General features: G+C 36.8%; 1 protein-coding gene across 18 annotated transcripts in view; it reads left to right on the top strand.

Annotated features, from left to right (window-relative positions):
- The window catches only part of ANKRD17 (ankyrin repeat domain 17), a 193,160-nt gene that overhangs the window by 125,667 nt on the left and 48,266 nt on the right, over positions 1-19,227 (top strand). For all 18 annotated transcript variants that reach the window (XM_036271035.1, XM_036271043.1, XM_036271051.1 and 15 more), the window contains 6 exons: positions 6,610-6,721; positions 6,856-7,001; positions 11,472-11,614; positions 13,181-13,394; positions 14,114-14,289; positions 17,266-17,428. In XM_036271035.1, coding sequence (XP_036126928.1) covers positions 6,610-6,721; positions 6,856-7,001; positions 11,472-11,614; positions 13,181-13,394; positions 14,114-14,289; positions 17,266-17,428 — 954 coding nt within the window. The remainder of the gene's footprint in view (positions 1-6,609; positions 6,722-6,855; positions 7,002-11,471; positions 11,615-13,180; positions 13,395-14,113; positions 14,290-17,265; positions 17,429-19,227) is intronic.

Here is a 19,227-nt window from a genome sequence, read left to right as displayed (position 1 = left end):
TACAGCCTTCTATTTTTTTTAAATTTATTTTTGTTACAGGTGTTTTTTCTTTTTCCCCCATTGAAACCCTTCTCCCATTCTCCCCGCAACCCCATTCCCAGCATTGTTGTTTATGTTCATTGGTTATGCATAAATACATATAAGTTCTACATCCAGCCTTCTTTTAAAATATGAGGCATTACTTGATGAACTAAAATGGCTTACATTTAATATTAATAACATTGTAGAATTGGATTGTACTTGGTGTCGAATATGTATTATTTCCCCCTAATCTTATTTGTTCTTGAGGCTGTTACATTTTAGCCACAAGTATATTTTCTAGTTTTTGTGGGATCAAGAATGATCCATAAGCAAAAGTAAAACCTTAACTAAAATGTAAAAGGATTTTATTTTTTAAATGTTTTTCAGTAAAACAGTCACAGGAAAAGTTCCTCCATGGTGTGATCATGATTTTATTGAATTTGAAATTATTGTAGTGACAGTGGAATTTTACCTGACTACACCACTCAACCAATCATCAATGCATTATAAATTAATCTCTGAAAAGTTATACATAAATATTTTTAAAGTGTCTTTTATAGCCCTGGCTGGTTTGCTAAGTGGTTAGAGCATTGACCTGTGGACCAGAGAGTCCCGGGTTCAGTTTCTGCCAAGGATGACACGTATCTTGGTTGCAGTTTGTCCCTGCCCGTGTTGGGGTCATGTGGGTAGCAACCAGTTGATGGGTCTCTCTCACATCTATGTTTCTCTCTTTCTCTTCCCCACTCTCTCCCTCCAGCTCTATCTGAAGATAAATGCAAAAATGCCCTTGGGTGAGGATAAAATAAATAAATACAGTGCCTTTTTTAATTTAAAAAAGCAATTTATATTTTAAATGTAGTAGACATCCTTATGTAAAAAGATTTGACTGTGGTTCCTTAAAAATATGCTCCTCCTTTACCTGGTCTCTACATCGAGGTTTTTCTATTGGGTTAGCCTAACATGAGTTAACACTACTTTTCATGAACTGTACCATAACTGCTTAGTATTAGACATCAGAAAGTTTCATTATGTTTTCATAATATAAAATAAATATTCAGAAATAATTGTTCACCTTTTTCTTTACATTTTAATGTTTTTGTAATTTACTAATTTTTATGATAGTGAGCAGTACGTTAAGTGATAAAAATAAAAATTCTTTTGTACTCAGTTTATCTGAAATTTTTTCTAGATTCTAAAATGAAAAGTTCTTGAGATTTTAATTACTGGATATTTTGGCTTCTGTGTGCAAGTACTGTGCCATAACAAACAAGTGATATGATAAAAAAAAAATTAGTACCAAGTTTCTTCCTCTGTTTTGTAAGATTAAACATTCTCTAATAATTGAGTCCTTTATTTGTTTATTTCCTAAGCCTTGACATGTACGTTTTTAAGACTTTATAACTTTTCATCTAGACTAATATTTATAACCCTGTCAAATAGATACTACTATTATTCACATGTTGCATGTGAGAAAAGTGAGACTTAGGAGATACTGTCTTGCCCAACAGCAATTTGTGGTAGAGTTGGCTTTCAAATAACCCCATCCCTCAGGCTTTAGAATCTGTGCTTTTAACTTCTGCCTATGCTACCTGTTTTCTCAATTTTTATTTTAGGTGCAAACATTGAATTATATTAACCTGGTAAATTAAAGAAAATGAGTCCTCCACCTAGATAATTGTGTCCTTCATCATTGCATCTTTTCAGCATGTTCCCTTGCCATACTGCATATTTACATCAAATCTTAATTTAAGGAAAAACAAAATAAATGTTAATTTTTTTGAAGCCTCAGTATATGTCTCCTTTTTAAAATGCTAATAAGCCACCTGGTCTCTGTGGCTCAGTGGTTTGAGCTTCGATACATGCACCAAGAGATCGTTGGTTAAAGTCCCAGTCAGGGCACATACCCAGGTTGTGGGCCCTATCCCCAGTTGGGGCATGCAGTAGGCGGCCAGTCGATGTTCTCTCTCCCTCTGCCTTCTGTTCTCTCTAAAAATCAATAGAGAAAAAAAAAATTTTTTTAATGCTAATGAGTCTGGCCTGGGCCTCCCATGGCCAGATAATTCTCTAGTCAGGGCACATGACTGGGTTGCAGAGCTCGATTCCCAGTAGGGGGCATGCAGAAGGCAGCCTATCTATGTATCTCTCTCACATTGATGTTTCTATCTCTTTCTCCCTTCCTGTCTCTAAAAAAATCAAAAACATTTAAAAATAATAATTAAATGCTAATGATTCTTAAAATGGTCATACCTTAAACTCCTTTAATTGATGATGATGATAGGAACTAATATTTTTAACAAAGATTGGCAGGAATCCTGTTTAATTTCTGGACACTGAAGAATGCTTTATATGAGAGTTTACATTCTTGCCCTGGCCGGTTTGGCTCAGCAGTTAGAGCATCGGCTTGTTGTCCAGAGAGACGCAGGTTTGATTCCCGCTAAGGGCATGTATCTCGGTTGCAGTTTGTCCCCGGCCCTGGTTGGGTCGTGCAGGAGGCAGCCACTTGATATGGCCCTTTCACATTGATGTTTTTCTCTCTCTCTTCCTCTCTCTCCCTTCTATTCTATCTGAAACAAATGTAGGATTTTTTAAAAAAAGTTTACATTCTTTATAAGGTTCCTCAAATCTTATATAACTAGAAGTCACTTTTTTTTTTTTAATCCTCACCCAAGGATATTTTTCCATTTTTTTGTTCCAGTAGAGTGGGAGGGAGGGAAAGGAAGAGAGAGAGAAACATCGACATGAAAGAGACACATCGAGTGGTTGCCACTCGCACCACCCAACCAGGGCCAGGGACAAACTGCAACCGAGGTACGTGCCCCTAGCGGGAACCGAACCCAGGTCTCTCTGGATCGCAGGCCAGTGCTCTAACTGCTGAGCCAAACCGGCCAGGGCTAGAAGTCACTTTTGATGTGCAAGTGTTTATGACAGTCCTTTCACCTCTCATGTAATAATTCTATTGAATCAAGTCTGAGTATTTTCAAAACTTAAGATTAATACCACATTAATTAAAATTTAAGGACACTAATAAATGATAGTTGAAGGAATTATTTGGGACTGTTTCACTATAAGCTCTAGTCCTTATCACTCTGGAACAGGGTAGGTCTCTATTTGGGGTGGGTAGGGTGGAAACCTCACTTCAAAAATTCTTTCATTCTCACCCTGGCTGATGTGGCTCAGTTGGTTGGAAGTTCTCCTGTGCTCTAGGAGGTTACCTGTTCAATTCCCAGTAGGGGCCATGCAGGAGGCAGCCAGTTAATTATGCTTTCACATCATTGTTTCTCTCTCTTCATCCCTCTCTCAACTATTCTTTTAAGAAAAAATTCATTCTTGTCTTAGATTGTCATAAAATGTTAGTTGCTGTAATTTCTCCTTAATGCAGAAATACAATGAAGTTAACCACTCTTAAGTTCCCCAAGGAATTTGACCAACTCTTCTTTCTTAGTTTTAATTATACTCTTTCCTCGATTCTCATACAGTCAGTCGTCCCTCACCACCTCACGCTTTGACTTTTCGTGGCTTCACTCTACCGCGGTTTTTTCAAATGCTATACTGTACTGTATTTGAAAAAACCGCGGTAGAGTGAAGCCACAAAAGTCGAAGTGCTAAGTGGTGAGGGAGGACTGTATATAAATAAAGAATCCTACTTTGCGGAAATTCACTTATCATGGTAGAGTCTAAAACTGACTAACTGCGATAAACGAGGGCCAACTGTAATACATTGTTTATATTTCTCTCATAGTTTGAGCCTAAGTTTGCTCTGCTCAGTAATTGGTACGTTCCTAGTCAGCAGGGTCAACTCTAGCCTACTTAGCAGAGTACTTTGATATAAAAAGTACTTAATAAATGTGAGTTGAAGTGATGTTTTATAATGTGATTAAAAATACAAGCTATTTTACTAATCCACTAAAATTTTTTATGCTTACGTTTTCAAATTTTGTCTCTTTTCTGTTTAAGATTAGCACTTTCTAAATTACTCTTTAACCCCAAGCAGATTTTTAGAAACCTCATAAACTTAATAAAGTTGACTCTTCTGTTTGTTTGTACACTAACATAGAGAGCACATAAGACAGCGAGGCTTAATGTTACAGTGACCTTAGTCTGTTCTGCTTTAAGGCTGCTCTGTGATGTAATGGAAAAGCAGAATTTTATGTGACCATTGGAAGGTTGTTTCTCTGAGTCCTTTTCTCTGAATTCAGACATAATAATTTCTTCCTTATAAACTTGAAATGAAGATCAAATAACTAATGCAGTCAGAAGTGTCACTCATTTTAAGTATTCATGTCCTTCTCCATTGTTGTAGTTGGTGTATCTCTCCCTTGTGGCCATCCCTGATCTGCAGTCAATAGCTCTGCTCTCTGCCAGCCTCTTCTGCAGAGCAGCTTTTGCGGTCTCCCTCTTCATCACTGACTAGTAGGCTTTTCTTATTTCTTGATTCTTTATCAGTTTTGCCTTTTGTTTCTTGTTACTCATTTTTTTTATAATGGAGTTTGATTTTTAGAGCTATTGACCTTCTGGGAGAATATGCCTTTCCTTTTTATATTTATGACATAAATGCAATAAGTATTACATAAATGTATAAATACAGTCAATATAGTGCATTTCATATATTCAGGGTGGGGCAAAGATAGCTTAACAGTTGTGAGTATGTGAAATGCAGAGTTTTTATTTGTATATTAATATTTATTGGTTATCATATTTTCCATACAAATAACTGTAAACCTACTTTTGCCCCACCCTGTGTAATCCTTAGTTTTATTAGGAGCAGTCCTTGAATGTGTGACCCTATTGCCATTCATTTAACTGTTATTATTTTCTAACAAAGCAATTTTAGGTGGAAAGACAAACAATGAATAAGACATGTTTATTACCTTCTAAAAATTTATAGTCCTCTGAGGGTGATAGACATATAACTAATACTAGCATGAGGAAGGTTGGTATTAAATGCTGTAATAGAGGTACATATGTAAAAATAAGGTAAGATGGCTTAGAACAGTGCTGTGTAATAGAAAAATAATGTGAAAAATGTATAATTTAAAATGTTCTAATAGCCACATTTAAAAAAAGCAAATAGGTGGAATGAATTTTAAGAATGCATTTTATTTAACTAAATATATCCATAATACTATTATTTAAATATGTAATCAATATGAAAAAATTGCTTTTACATTTTTATTTCATACTACGTTTTCAAAATTTGGTATGCATGTTATATTTACAGCTTAAAGTGATCAAATAAGTCAGTCCTGAGCAAATCGGGATGTTTTGTCATGCTGTTTAGAAAATATCTCAAGTTGAACTTCATTGGAAGTACTTAATTTGCACTTAGGTTTGATTAAGTAGATTAAGTAGATTTGATTAAGTTGAAGTAGTAGATTCATATACTCACATTGCTCCAGGCATACTAAAAAGCTTTCCAGTGACCAAATCAAATATTAGTTTTAAAATTAATATTAAATAAAATATAAAATTCCATTCCTCAGTCACACTACCCATGTTGCTAGTTACCTTATTTGTATCACGCAAGTTTAGAGTACTGAGAGTATGAGGACTTTGATAGTTCTCTAAATAAGCATTTAAACTATGATAGAGTGTGACCACTGGCGAATCCAGTATTGGTTACTATCATTAGCAGATGTCAGAAATAAATTGTTTATAAACAGTGTCATGTCTCAATTATTATAGTCTATCTTTCCAAATACTCTGTATATTTTGTATGTGTATGTGTGTGTGTGTGTGTGTGTGTGTGAATTTGTTTCTTTAAGTATTTTGGCACTTTGCTCTCGAATGCAGTTATGTGGAAACCATTTTTCATCAGTTTAAGGCTTTATCTTTCAGCTTTTTAAACTGGGTCCAAAACAGCTAATACAGCCTCACTGCTGAGGCTTTTACTTAATATCCTTTGTGTTTCGAAGTCTTTCTACTCTGGCTGGTGGGAACCATACTTTTCGTGGCCCTGTGTAAGCTCTAGGTATTGTTCAGCCTGATCTTCCTGGTGGTCTTTCCCTAGCTTCATGCGTATGTGCTGATCAAAACTCAGCTGTAGACTCCAGGGGAACCCTCTGCAGATCTCCGGAGTACTCGCTCTCTGTAGCACTTTCCTCTCCAGTACTCTGCCCCATGAATTCTAACCACCTGAACCTGTACAAACTGTCTTAATTCAGGGAGACTGCCAGGCTCTCTTCGGGTACCCTCTTTCAGCCCTGCAACCTGGAAACTCTAGGCAGTAAGTTGAGTAAATCATTTCTGTCCTCAGGGATCACTGTCACGTAACTGCCATTAGTGGCTGGAAGCAAAAGTGAGTCAACAGTACTTTTTTTAATCATGTTGAAAACAGCATATGGTTGAAAATCATACTTCTTTTCTTCTTGTTTGCTTCAAGAATTGCCCATAAAATTTAAATATTATTTGTAGCCTTTAAAAAAATCATACGTTGATCACTAATGGATAAAAAAACAACTACCCAAATGGTTGCTTCAGTAGAGTGGTGCATATATATTTGCATGTATTTGGTACATGTACATGTTATGGAATTGATGTTAACATTTTTAAATGAAATAATGAGCTAATCATAAAATTAATTTTTTACAGACTGAAAGTAATCATGACACAGCGCTAACACTTGCCTGTGCTGGTGGTCATGAGGAACTGGTACAAACATTGCTAGAGAGAGGAGCTAGTATTGAGCACCGAGACAAGAAAGGTATGGCCTATGTTTAATTTTTTTCTTCTGGAGTATTTGTGTTCTGTAAAGAAATACTACTGCTAGCCCTCTTTTGATGGAAAATAGTATTGTTCCCTTGCTTAGCATGTAGTGAGATCATTATTTTTCTCCAGGTTTTACTCCACTCATCTTGGCTGCTACAGCTGGACATGTTGGTGTTGTGGAAATATTGCTGGACAATGGTGCAGACATTGAAGCCCAGTCAGAAAGAACCAAGGACACACCACTATCTTTGGCTTGTTCTGGTGGAAGGCAGGAGGTAACATTTTCTCCAGTGTAATTTTTTCCTCCATCTATTTAGCAAATGTATGCCTTAATTTACATGATTTTATTATTAGAGTTGATTGACTTTTAGATTTATCACACTGAAACCTATTATCTATTAGCAAAAAGACAAGTTTTAGTGTTAGCACAAGCAATCTCGCCAGAAAAACCATATCTTATTTCCTGTTCATTTAAAAGTAGTATCTGCCATGAGAATCCCAGTGTGCTACATTCAGGTTGAGAGAATGATTAAGATATTTCCAAATCAAATCAGTAAGCTCTTGATAAGCAGGGCTTATCTATATTCACTCATCTTTCCTATCCTAGAGCATTTTGCATAAGAGGTACTTAAGCTCAGTCACTATTGCTCCCCATGTATTCAATTTTTAATTGTTCTGAGGACTCCTGTCTTTCTATTATTCCCCACTCTTTTTCAACTCTGGAGGAAAGGTTCTCGGATAAGATCACATGACCTTTTAGTTTTAAAAAAGGTAGAACAGCTGGTGTGGGCATGTGGAGGTCCAAGAAAGTATAGTTTACACTCCCTTGTGTATCATCTTCTGGCATTTAATAATGAGCTGGATAACCTAATTTAAAAAATTTCATCCAATGGATTTAAGGCTTTTGATTAGTCAATCATACTGTCTATTTATAGATTGACAACTCATTCTGGGAGTTGTTGAATCTTAGATTTAGGAAGCACTTGAGATCATTCAGGTCAGTTTCGTACTCAGTTTATAATTTTTCTTTTCTTACCCCTACCATCCTAATTTATCATGAAGTTCTCCTACTTATCAAGCCTGAAGTATGCCTTCCTAAAGTTTCCCCACTATTCCTAACTCTGTCCTTGAACTAATAGAAAGAGATTAATATTATCTTGTATCTACAGATATTTGAGTCTGTATTTGCCAGTCACCTATTCTGTTTGTGAACCATAACGCTGTTATTTTTTTTTTTATCCTCACCCGAGGACATTTTTTTTGCATTTATCTTCAGAGAGAGCGGGAGGGACAGAGGGAGGAAAAGAGAGAGAGAAACATCGATGTGAGAGAGACACATTGAGTGGTTGCCACCCACATGATGACCCCAACCGGGGCCGGGGACAAACTGCAACTGAGGTACATGCCCTTAGGAACTGAACCCAGGACTCTCTGGTCTGTGGGCCAATGCTCTAACCGCTGAACAAAACTGGCCAGGTCAACCCTTTTATTTTTATTGTTAGTTTGAGAATACCTTTTCCAGAACCTGGCTATTCCACACACTTTCAGTATTCTTCCTTAAATATAGGCTAAACGTACTCTGAACAGTGAAGTGGTGAACTGTTATTTTTGCATTTTAAACTGGCTTCCCTCTGCCCCTTTGCTAGTCATAGCACATCAAATTATATTGAACTCTAGTCAGTTAAACCCACTAGGATTTTTAATAAACTAGTAAATAAAATTAACAGACAGAATAATTCCTGCACAGAAAGAATGGGATATCTAATAAAATAATATGTGTGGATTCAATCTTACGGATTAAAAAACAATTGGAGCCCTGGCCAGTTTGGCTCAGCGGTTGAGCGTCGGCCTGAGGACCAGAGAGTCCTGAGTTCGGTTCCCGCTAGGGGCATGTACCACAAGAAAAAATAATTGGAGCCCAATGATAATATTGGTATAATTTTTTTCCATACAATTTTTCTTTGGCTATTCCTATAATATTTGCTTTTTTACATTTGGAGTATATATGATACATGTGGCTAGTTAGGTGCAATTGCTAATAGAGATGTTCCACACAAGAGACATATCCCTTCCTACTGTGCTGTTCCTTCTAGTTGATAACATGAATATATTGGTGTCCATTTTACTTCTGTACTCCACAGTGGAGGTGATTGATATAGTAAAAGGATTTTTAACCAAAAAATATTAAGATAGTAAAAAATAAGCTACGTAATTTGATAAATTATTTCTACATAAAAAGAGAGGCTCCATCATTTTTGAAATTTGATGTCAGAAAATTTTGCAATTAAAAAACATTAAAAGAAAATATTGTTAGTCAGAAATATAAATGCTTCTGTTTTGAAATATAATTCAAGTAAAATTCTGATGTAACTGCTTGAAATAATACCTGCTTTATATAGTAACAGATTTTTCAGTTGATTTTATTCCTTTCAATGATATAATAAAGCCTATAGTATACCATAATCTTTGTGTTCTTATTAAAATATAATCAATGAGCCCTGGCCGGTTTGGCTCAGTGGTTAGAGCGTTGACCTGCGGTCCAGAGAGACCCGGGTTTGGTGTCCGTTAAGGGCATGTACCTTGGTTGCAGTTTGTCCCCTGCCCTGGTTGGGTTGTGCGGGTGGCAACCACTCGATGTGTCCCTTTCACGTCGATGTTTCTCTCCCTCTCTCTCTCTCTCTCTCATTATAACCAATGAGGTTATAATAGTATAGAAGACTTTTAGGTTAATAATTTTGCCTGTAACACTATGTTGCTTTGATTTGATGCTGTTAGAGCAGTTAAGTATTTTGAAGTAATTTGTAAAACATTGGAAAGTCATTTTACTATAATGTAAAAGATTGATTTCTTTTCTATTGATTATTATTTTTTCAGGAGTAGGCCCTTCCCTCTGAGAGATAATTAAGATCAGTTATCTGCATAGTGGAATTCAGAAAACTTTAGTATGATTAGGATTTTTTACTTTATTGCTTAAGGAAATTAAAAAAATAACATGGCCTAATGCCATTTTTTTTGTCTTGCTTTTATACTCAAGACTAAGTGGTTTTGATACATATGCTACCGAGTTTATCTGGCTCTAAAAGCAAAAATGTGATAGAAAGTCATATCTAAAATTACTCATCACTTTATTCAAACAAGTGAAATTTTAGCTGGTATGTAAGACAAAACACTGTTTATTAACATATTTTTGTTATTTCCCAGTTAGTATTTAAGATATATTACTAATAGTAAGAGCAAGGTAGAGAGTTATGATCTTAAACAATGCTTAACTTCTCTGTGTCTTATTTGTAAAATACGAAAATACTAGTACTTGTTGTCAGAGTTGTTGGTACATTAAGTGACATAATAGACAAAAGATTTATGAATGTCCAGTAAGCACTTAAATGCTAAATATTTTGGGCTATTAGGGTATACAAATTTAAGATACCACCACACACTCACTAGAATGGCTAAAATTATAAAGACTGACAATACCAAATAGTGCCAAGGATGTGGAGCAACCAGAACTCACTTATTGTTGATGGGAGTGTAAGTAGTACAACCACTTTAGGAAAAGGTTTGCTGATTTCTTACAACTAAACATACACCCATAAATTCTATTACTAGGTGGATCCTGTGAGCAACAAAAATATATTTCCCCAAAATGTTCAGAGCAACCTTATTTAAAATTCTCAAAAACTAGAAACGGCAAAGTTGTTCATCGGTAAGAGAGTAAATAAGCTATCAAATATTCATTTAATAGATTGCTACACAGGACACAAAAATGACTCTCAAATACTGATTTCATGTATATGAAGATCTAGGATAGATGAAACTAATTGTGGGTGTGGTTGACTAGGAAGATGGGCATGTGTAAATAACAGGGATTAAAATTACATTATGTTTATGAATGTGTCAGTATTCAGTGAATGTACACTTAAGTTTTGAGCATTTATTGTTTCACCTAAAAAAAATTAAAGCAAGTACATAATAGTCTAATTAATGATACACATGCTTGATGTACTAAAGGAAGATTGCGGCCTTCTGCAATTTACTTTTGAGGTGAAATGCATCAAAAATGAAGAAATGGCCCTTGCCGGTTTGGCTCAGCGGTTGGAGCATCGGCCTGTAGACCAGAGAGTCCCAGGTTCAGTTCCTGCTAGGCCCTAGCGGCTAGGGGCCTGTACCAAAAAAAAACAAAAAACAAAAACAAATGATGAAGAAATGTGAAAGAGTATAATAGAATATTAATTGTAGAATCTAGGTGATGAGTATATATTATATCTTCTTGAACTTTTCTGTAAGTTTGAAAATTTTCATAATAAAATGTTGGGAAAAAAGAAGTGTTAGCTTTATTCCAAAAAAATGTTTTAACATTTAGTTATTGATTTGTAAGTTTTTAAAAAATATTTTAAAGACATTCACATGTTTAAATGAAAAAATAAATTATATTCTATTTTACCACTATGTGGTGGAATAACACAAAAGTACTATTTCCAAAATGTCACTGTACAACAGCACATGAGATCCAGATCTTTAATGAAGACACAGTCATTTCAGCAGATTCCAAAGTGAATTTTACTTGAAAAACTGTCTCTTTATTGGTTTCTAAGACTTCTTGCTATCATCTTAGGCTGAGTTTGTACAAAAGATTAAAGAAGAACTTTTCCTTCTATTGTTATGCGATATACCAGAACAAAAAAGAAATTAAAAATTGTCTCACTATAAGGAGAAAACATATTTATTCCTTTTTTTCTTTCCCCCAGGTGGTGGAGCTATTATTAGCTCGAGGGGCAAATAAAGAGCACAGGAATGTTTCTGATTACACACCTCTGAGCCTGGCTGCTTCTGGCGGCTATGTGAACATTATCAAAATATTACTAAATGCAGGAGCCGAAATTAATTCTAGGCAAGTTTTATTTTCTCTCTATAAGCTCCTTAAACGTGTTATGTTAAAATGGTATTTGTAGAACAGTTATCTTTTTAATGCCATATTCAGGAAATGGCTTCATTACAAATTTAGAATCCAGATTGTTAGTGATTTTTAAGATTAATTTTATGTACATATTTAAAACTGTTGACATAGAACTTGAAAAACTATTGCCCTGGCTGGTTTTGCTCAGTGGTTAGAGTATCGGCCTGCGGACCATAGAGTCCTGGGTTCGATTCCTGCTAAGGGCATATACCTTGGTTGCAGTTTGTCCCCAGCCTCGGTTGGGGTCGTGTGGGTGGCAACCAGTCGATGTGTCTCTCTCACATCGATGTTTCTCTCTTTCTCACTTCTACTCTTTCTCCCTCTGCTCTGAAGAAGATAAATGCAAAAATGCCATCGGGTGAGGACTTAAAAAAAAAAAAAGAAGAACTTGAAAAACTATCAATTGCTCTGTTTCTTATGGTACTGAAAGTAATCACATCTTTCACATGAGTTCTTAAGTATGTGCTTTATTTATTTATTTATTTATTTGTTAACCCTCACCCAAGGATATTTTTTTATAGATTTTTGGAGAGAGTGAAAGGGAGAGCAGGAGGTAGAGAGAGAGAAACATCAGTGTGAGAGACACAATGATTGGTTGCCTCCCACATGACTCTGACCGTGGCTGGGGATTGAACCCGCAATGCAGGTACTTACCCTTGAATGGAATAGAACCCTTGACCCTTTGGTTTATGGTCTGACACTTTTTTTTTTTTTTTCTTTATTGATTTTTCGAGATAGAGGAATGGGGAGGGAGAGAGAGATAGAAAGATCAGTGAGAGAGAACATCGATTGGCCACCTCCTGCACACCCCTCACTAGGGATCAGGCCCACAAACTGGGCATTGAACTGGCGCCCTCTTGTTGCATGGGTCGAATCTCAACCACTGAGCCACACCAGCCAGTGGTTCGACCTTTTTTTTATTATTTTTATCCTCTCCCAAGGACATTTTTCCATTTTAAGTGGGAGGAAGAGAGAGAGAGAGGGAAACATTGACGTGAAAGGGACACATCGAATGGTTGCCACCTGCATGACCAAACCAGGGCTGGGGACAAACTGCAACCGAGGTACATGCCCTTAGCGGGAACCGAACCCTGGTCTCTCTGGACTGCGGGCCGACACTCTAACCACTGAGCAAACTGGCCAGGGTTGGTCTGACACTCTTAATGGCTGAGCCAAAATGGCCAGGGCAACAAGTGTGTGCTTTAAAATGGAAAGTCCATCTTAATAGCCTAGTAATTTAATTATTTTTCAACCCAACTCATTATGTTGAATGAGATACAGAAAGTGTTCTAGTTCTAGGTGGTAAAATATTTTTAATGGAGTTATGGTATTATCTCAAATACTTACTAGACTAGGGCTGAGAAAAATTATTTTAAATAATCTTGCAGAATTAAGAATCTTAAATATATCCTGAAATAGAATTTTATATTGTTACCCCATTTTTCTGGGACATTTAAAATGTGTCTTTTTCCTTTGTTCTCCTCATACCTCCACCCCCAGAACTGGTAGCAAATTGGGCATTTCTCCTCTGATGTTAGCAGCTATGAATGGGCACACAGCTGCAGTTAAACTCCTGTTAGACATGGGCTCTGACATAAATGCTCAAATAGAAACCAATCGGAACACTGCCCTTACCTTAGCCTGCTTCCAAGGAAGAACTGAAGTGGTTAGTCTTCTGCTTGATAGAAAAGCAAATGTGGAACACAGAGCTAAGGTAAGAAAAAGTTTGAGATTTATATGTGGATTTATTGGTTTGATAATTAAGGTGTATAATAGCAGTATGCTAAGTATAATCTTAATATTTTGTAGTAACATTTATCACTCTGTATTACTCATTCGAACATTAACTCTTGAAAATAACCTCAACAATAAATTTTATACGTATTAATGACATTAGGGTTATCAGCTAAAAGATATGTATCATGACAGAGAAGAGAGGGAACATTTATTAAGTGCCAGTTATATGCCAAATGCTTGCATCTGACAGATTTTTTTTTTTTTACAACAAATTGACTTTAGGTAGAATTATTTTCTTTTCTTTTTTTTAAATATGTTTTTATTGATTTGTTTTTTTGGTTTTTTTTTTATAGAGAGAGGTAGAAACATCGATGTGAGAAACATCGATTGGCTGTCTCCTGCATGCCCCCCACTGGGGATCGAGCCCACAACCCGGGCATGTGCCCTGACGAGGAATCAAACCAGGACCTCTCAGTCTATGGGACGACCCCCAATCCACTGAGCCATACCGGCCAGGCCAATTATCTTTTTTTAATAGATCACATTGTAACTCAGAGAGGTTAGCCATGTTAGCGGTGAAATTTAGTTGTGAGTCTTTGAAAACCATGTTATATTGCTCCTCGAGATTTTTTGTTCTTTAACATTTTAGCTCTTTCCTTTCTCTTATGTGTTGTTTTTATTTTTCACTAAACTTAGACTGGGCTCACACCACTAATGGAAGCTGCCTCTGGTGGATATGCAGAGGTGGGCCGAGTTCTTTTGGATAAAGGTGCTGATGTTAATGCCCCTCCAGTGCCCTCCTCGAGAGATACAGCTTTAACCATAGCAGCAGATAAAGGGCATTATAAATTCTGTGAGCTTCTCATTGGCAGGTATGATGTTACCATACCCTTCATATGTGACCATGGTGTTACTAGTGATTACTGTTCTCTCTGGGCAAATTGTACTGTTAAACAATCAAATATGACTACTTCTATAAACTACATTTTATTTTTTAAACCTACTTCTGGTATTTTCTACCTATCCACAGCTATACAACCTAGAAATGTTTTTCTACCTTTCTTGCGTGTTTATACGCTTTCAGAAGTACTATAAGAAGTTATTGGAACATCCAGCTATTGTTATCCATAGTCATATCTCCCACACAGTTTGAGTTTTACAAAAAGTACCATTTCAAATCCTAACAGTCTGGCAATAATCTAAGTCTTCATTATTGATTTTCTTGTTCTTTATAGTAACTTGGACTTTTATTTTTTATTTAATTTATTTTTATTAATTAAATTTTGTTACAGATGTTTCTCCTTTCCCCCCCACTGATTCCCCCCCTCCACCTCCCTCCCTGCCCTGTCCCCAGTTTGTTGTCCATGTCCACTGTTCATGCATACATGCATATAAGTTCTGTGGTTTATCTCTCCCCCCCCCTCTTCTGGGGATTGTCGGTCTGTACCCCACTTCCACATCTCTGAGACTACCCCATTCCTCAGACTGTTATGTTCATTATATTCCACAAATAAGTGAGAGCATATGATACTTGTCTTTCTCTGTTTGGCTTGTTTCACTTAGGATGATACTCTCCAGGTCCCTCCATGTAGTCTCGAAGGATAAGAGATCTTTCTTTCTTACAGCTGCGTAGTACTCCATTGTGTATATGTACCACAGCTTTTTTATCCATTCATCTACTGATGGACACTTGGGCTGTTTCCAGATCTTAGCTATTGTAAATAGTGCTGCTATGAACATGGGGGTACATATATTCTTTCTGACTGGTGTTTCAGGCTTCTTACGGTATATTCTTAGAAGTGGGATCACTGGGTCAAATGGAAGTTCAATTTTTAATTTTGTGAGGTAACACCATATTGTTTTCCATAGTGGCTGCAACAGTCTGCATTCCCACCAGCAGTGTACTAGAGTCCCCTTTTCTCCACACTGTCGCCAACACTTGTTGTTTGATGATTTGTTGATGGCGGCCATTCTGACAGGTGTGAGGTGATACCTCATTGTTGTTTTAATCTGCATCTCTGATGATTAGTGATGATGAGCATTTCTTCATATGTCTCTTAGCCATTTGTATGTCCTGTTTGGAGAGGTGTCTATTTGTAACTTGGACTTTTAAATGACAGTTAAAGAACTTTTTAAGTTATCAAGCAAGATCCAGGATAGTTTCTGCTGTCAGTCACTTAAAAGTTGCCTGCCAGTTTTTCAAAATGCTTCCCAGCTTAATTGGTTCTAAAGACCTTTGCATGGTGTCCTGAGCAGTAGTATTTAGTATTAGTAGCTACTAACAACTACTGTTATTCACCATGAGTCTTATTTATTATGATGTTCATTGAGTTTTAAACCTGCATGTTATTCTGAAGCCAAATACAAATCATTTAAAACAGATGCAGTTACCTCATAGCATACTATTTGTGTCTCTGGAATACTGGTTATTTAATATAATGATTATGATATTACCAGGATGTACTTTTATTTTTCACTAAATAAAATTTCACATTTTCTCAGGATTTGAAACTACTAATTATATCAAGTCATTATTGCTATAGTGGTTTTGTTTTTTGTTTGTTAATCCTCACTCAAGGTTATGTTTTCATTGATTTTAAGGAAGGGAGGGAGGGAGAGAGAAACACTGATGTAAGAACCATACATTGATTGGTTGCCTTCCGCATGTGCCCCACAGCGGCCAGGGATTGAACCTTCAACCCTGGTATATGTCCTTCATTGGGAATCAAACCCTTGACCCTTCTGTCCAGGGGCCATCGCTCTAACCCCTGAGCCAAACTGGCCAGGAAGGGTGGGTGGAGGGGAGGGAGGGGCAGAGAGAAAGGTGGGGAGAGAGAAAGAGATAGAGAGAAAGAAACATTGATGTGAGAGAGAGACATCGACTGGCTGCCTCCTGTAGGACCTTGGCCTGAGCCAGGGATTGAACCTTTGCAACCCAGGTAGTGCACATGCCTTTGACTTTTTTTTTTTATTCTCACCCGAGGACATTGGACATTTTTCCATCTTTTGTTCGAATAGAGTGGGAGGGAGAGAGAGGAAGAGAGAGAGAGAGAAACATCGACATGAAAGGAACACATCGAGTGGCTGCCACCTGCACGACCAACCAGGGCCGGGGACAAACTGCAACCGAGGCACATGCCCTTAGCGGGAACCGAACCCGGGTCTCTCTGGACCACAGGCCAACACTCTAACCACTGAGCCAAACTGGCCAGGGCAGACTTTTTGTTTTGTTTTTTTTATCCTCACCCGAGGACATGTTTTCGATATTTCTTTCAGATAGAGTAGGAGGGAGGGAGGGAGCGGGAGAGAGAGAGAAGCACCGACATGAAAGGGACACATTGGTTGCCACCCACACGACCAAAGAGAGAGAGGAGAGAGAGAAAGGGGAGAGAGAGAGAAACACCGACGTGAAAGGGACACATTGAGTGGTTGCCACCCACACGACCAAACCAGGGGCGAGGTGTATGTGCCCTGGAGGGAACTGCAACGGAGGTACGTGCCCTTAGCGGGAACAGAACCCCGGTCTCTCTGGACTGCAGGCTGACGCTCTAACTGCTGAGCCAAACCGGCCAGGGCGCCTTTGACTTTTGATTGAACTCATGACCCTTTAGTCCGTGGGTCAACACTAACCACTGAGCAAACTGGCCAGGGCAGTGTACTATTATTTCTTAATTCAACAACTGGAAATTCTTTGTAATGTTGTTTTGAGAGGAAAATGAATTTTAGTTCTTGAATATTAAATGGTTTTTATCCTTTCAGAGTATTTTCACAAATTAATAATTTATTTTCATTGTTAGCTGTGTTTTTCCATTTCATTTTAAACAATGATATCTGTGTCATTCATTTAGGGGAGCTCACATTGACGTTCGTAACAAGAAAGGGAACACTCCATTGTGGCTAGCAGCAAATGGTGGACACCTCGATGTGGTTCAGTTATTGGTGCAAGCAGGTGCAGATGTGGATGCAGCAGATAACCGCAAGATAACTCCCCTTATGGCAGCATTTAGAAAGGTAGAAGTCTTTTATCCTCATTCATGTGGATGTTTTCCAGTTATGCTAGGATATGCATAGTTTAATGATCACAAAAGATTTATTTTAGGATTTAACAGCACTGATGAAAGCAGTAGAATGATAAGCAAGTAAGCACTCTGATGGCAGCATTGAAAGTTAGATATCTCAGAAAAGCTATTAATATAACACATATTGGACATAAAAGAACATTTCTAAAAAGTTCTTCTAAGTAGTATTTTCAGAAACTAGTTACAATCAAGAGTAACAATTTATTTGTTTATGAATGTTTTCTTGTATTAGAACAACAAATAAAAATGTAACAAATTAATTTTATTTTTATCATTGACTTTAATTAAGAATAAAGGAATTAAATGAAAACCCACCTGCCAGTATTTAAACTGAAAAGCAAGTGTACTAATGGAGAAATAGAAATACATTTTTTGAAAGCTGTATATAAGTAATTTAATCATTTGGTTGATCTCTTAATTGTAGTTTGTTGCTGTGAAAATGAGATTAATATTTTAGGGATTATAATTTTGACTTTTGTCATTCTGAGACATGTAGGTAAAATCCCTTGTAGACTACAAATTATTTTGCTGTATTGAGAACTTTTACTGTATAAATTGCAAGAAAGCATCTCTTTTTTCTCTCTCTCTGTTCTAATTACTCTTTCTGACTCTGGCTCTACACCAGTTGGGTATTCTCGACTATCTAGCCACTGACTATTTCTTTTTTCGAAGCAGTCAAACTGATTCTTTCTCACTGGCTACCTGCTTCTTCTCCAAGCAAGCTAGTATGTCATTATCAAGTTAGTCTTAAACTACTATGCTATGTTAGTATCTGTCTCAAGAACCTTCTCCTGTCTCCCCAGTTTCTATAATACTCTGAAATCACTTTCCGTTTGTTATTCAAAGTCCCCACAATCGAGTGCTCTAAGAGTTCAGCTCCCATTATGAGTCCCTAATGTGGAGAGTCTTCTTGCTTGGTCTTTTCCTTGTCCCTGTCTCCCACATCACCTTTGTTCTCATCTCAGGAATACTCGTGTCACTTCTAATTTTTCTACATTTACTCATTCTTTGGATATAGTTTAAATCTCCTCTTCTCCAAAACTCTTCCTATCCTATTTGAGCTTACATTGAAATATCTTATCCTGTAAAAGTTCTAGAAGTTATCCAGTCTGTTATCATCTTTATCATTCAGTTTTACAAATACATATATTTTTTTACTACTCTAATGTCTAACGCATATAATTTATCTTTCCAAATAGACTTAGCTACTTAAGAATAGTGCTTATCTTTTATACGTTTGTATTCCAGTATTTATTTTTTAGTACCTACCATGAGCAACTGTAATGGTTGGGGTATTACATTATACAGTGTGCAGCAGCTACACTTTTTTTAAATGCGATTTAATCAGGGAGATAAGATCCACACAAAGTCAGGTAACTAGGAGTATCCTGTATAAATAATATAAATACTATAGAAATATTGGCAAGATATCAAAGAATGATACAAATGGCATGTGAGCTGTTCATTATAAGATAAGGATAGTTTTAAATGGTGCAGATGAAAAGAAATAGATGAAACTGAGGAACTATACTAAATATAAACAGCTGTTTATCCAGACTGACTAACTTACAGGTTTTGTGGATCGAAGAAAGTGGAAAGACTTTTGAATGCTGGTCTGAAGATTTTGAACTTAGTGAACTGTAGGTCATGCTTTAGGAAAGTGTATTTTCTTTCACACCACCTAGTACTGTGCTATACATTCAGTTTTTATCTGAAAGAAAGAACAAGTTT

The sequence above is a fragment of the Molossus molossus genome, unplaced genomic scaffold (genome assembly GCF_014108415.1).
Source record: "Molossus molossus isolate mMolMol1 unplaced genomic scaffold, mMolMol1.p scaffold_m16_p_1, whole genome shotgun sequence".
Taxonomy (NCBI): domain Eukaryota; kingdom Metazoa; phylum Chordata; class Mammalia; order Chiroptera; family Molossidae; genus Molossus; species Molossus molossus.
The sequence above is the reverse complement of the archived record's forward strand: the minus strand, read 5'-3'. Positions and strand labels throughout refer to the sequence as shown.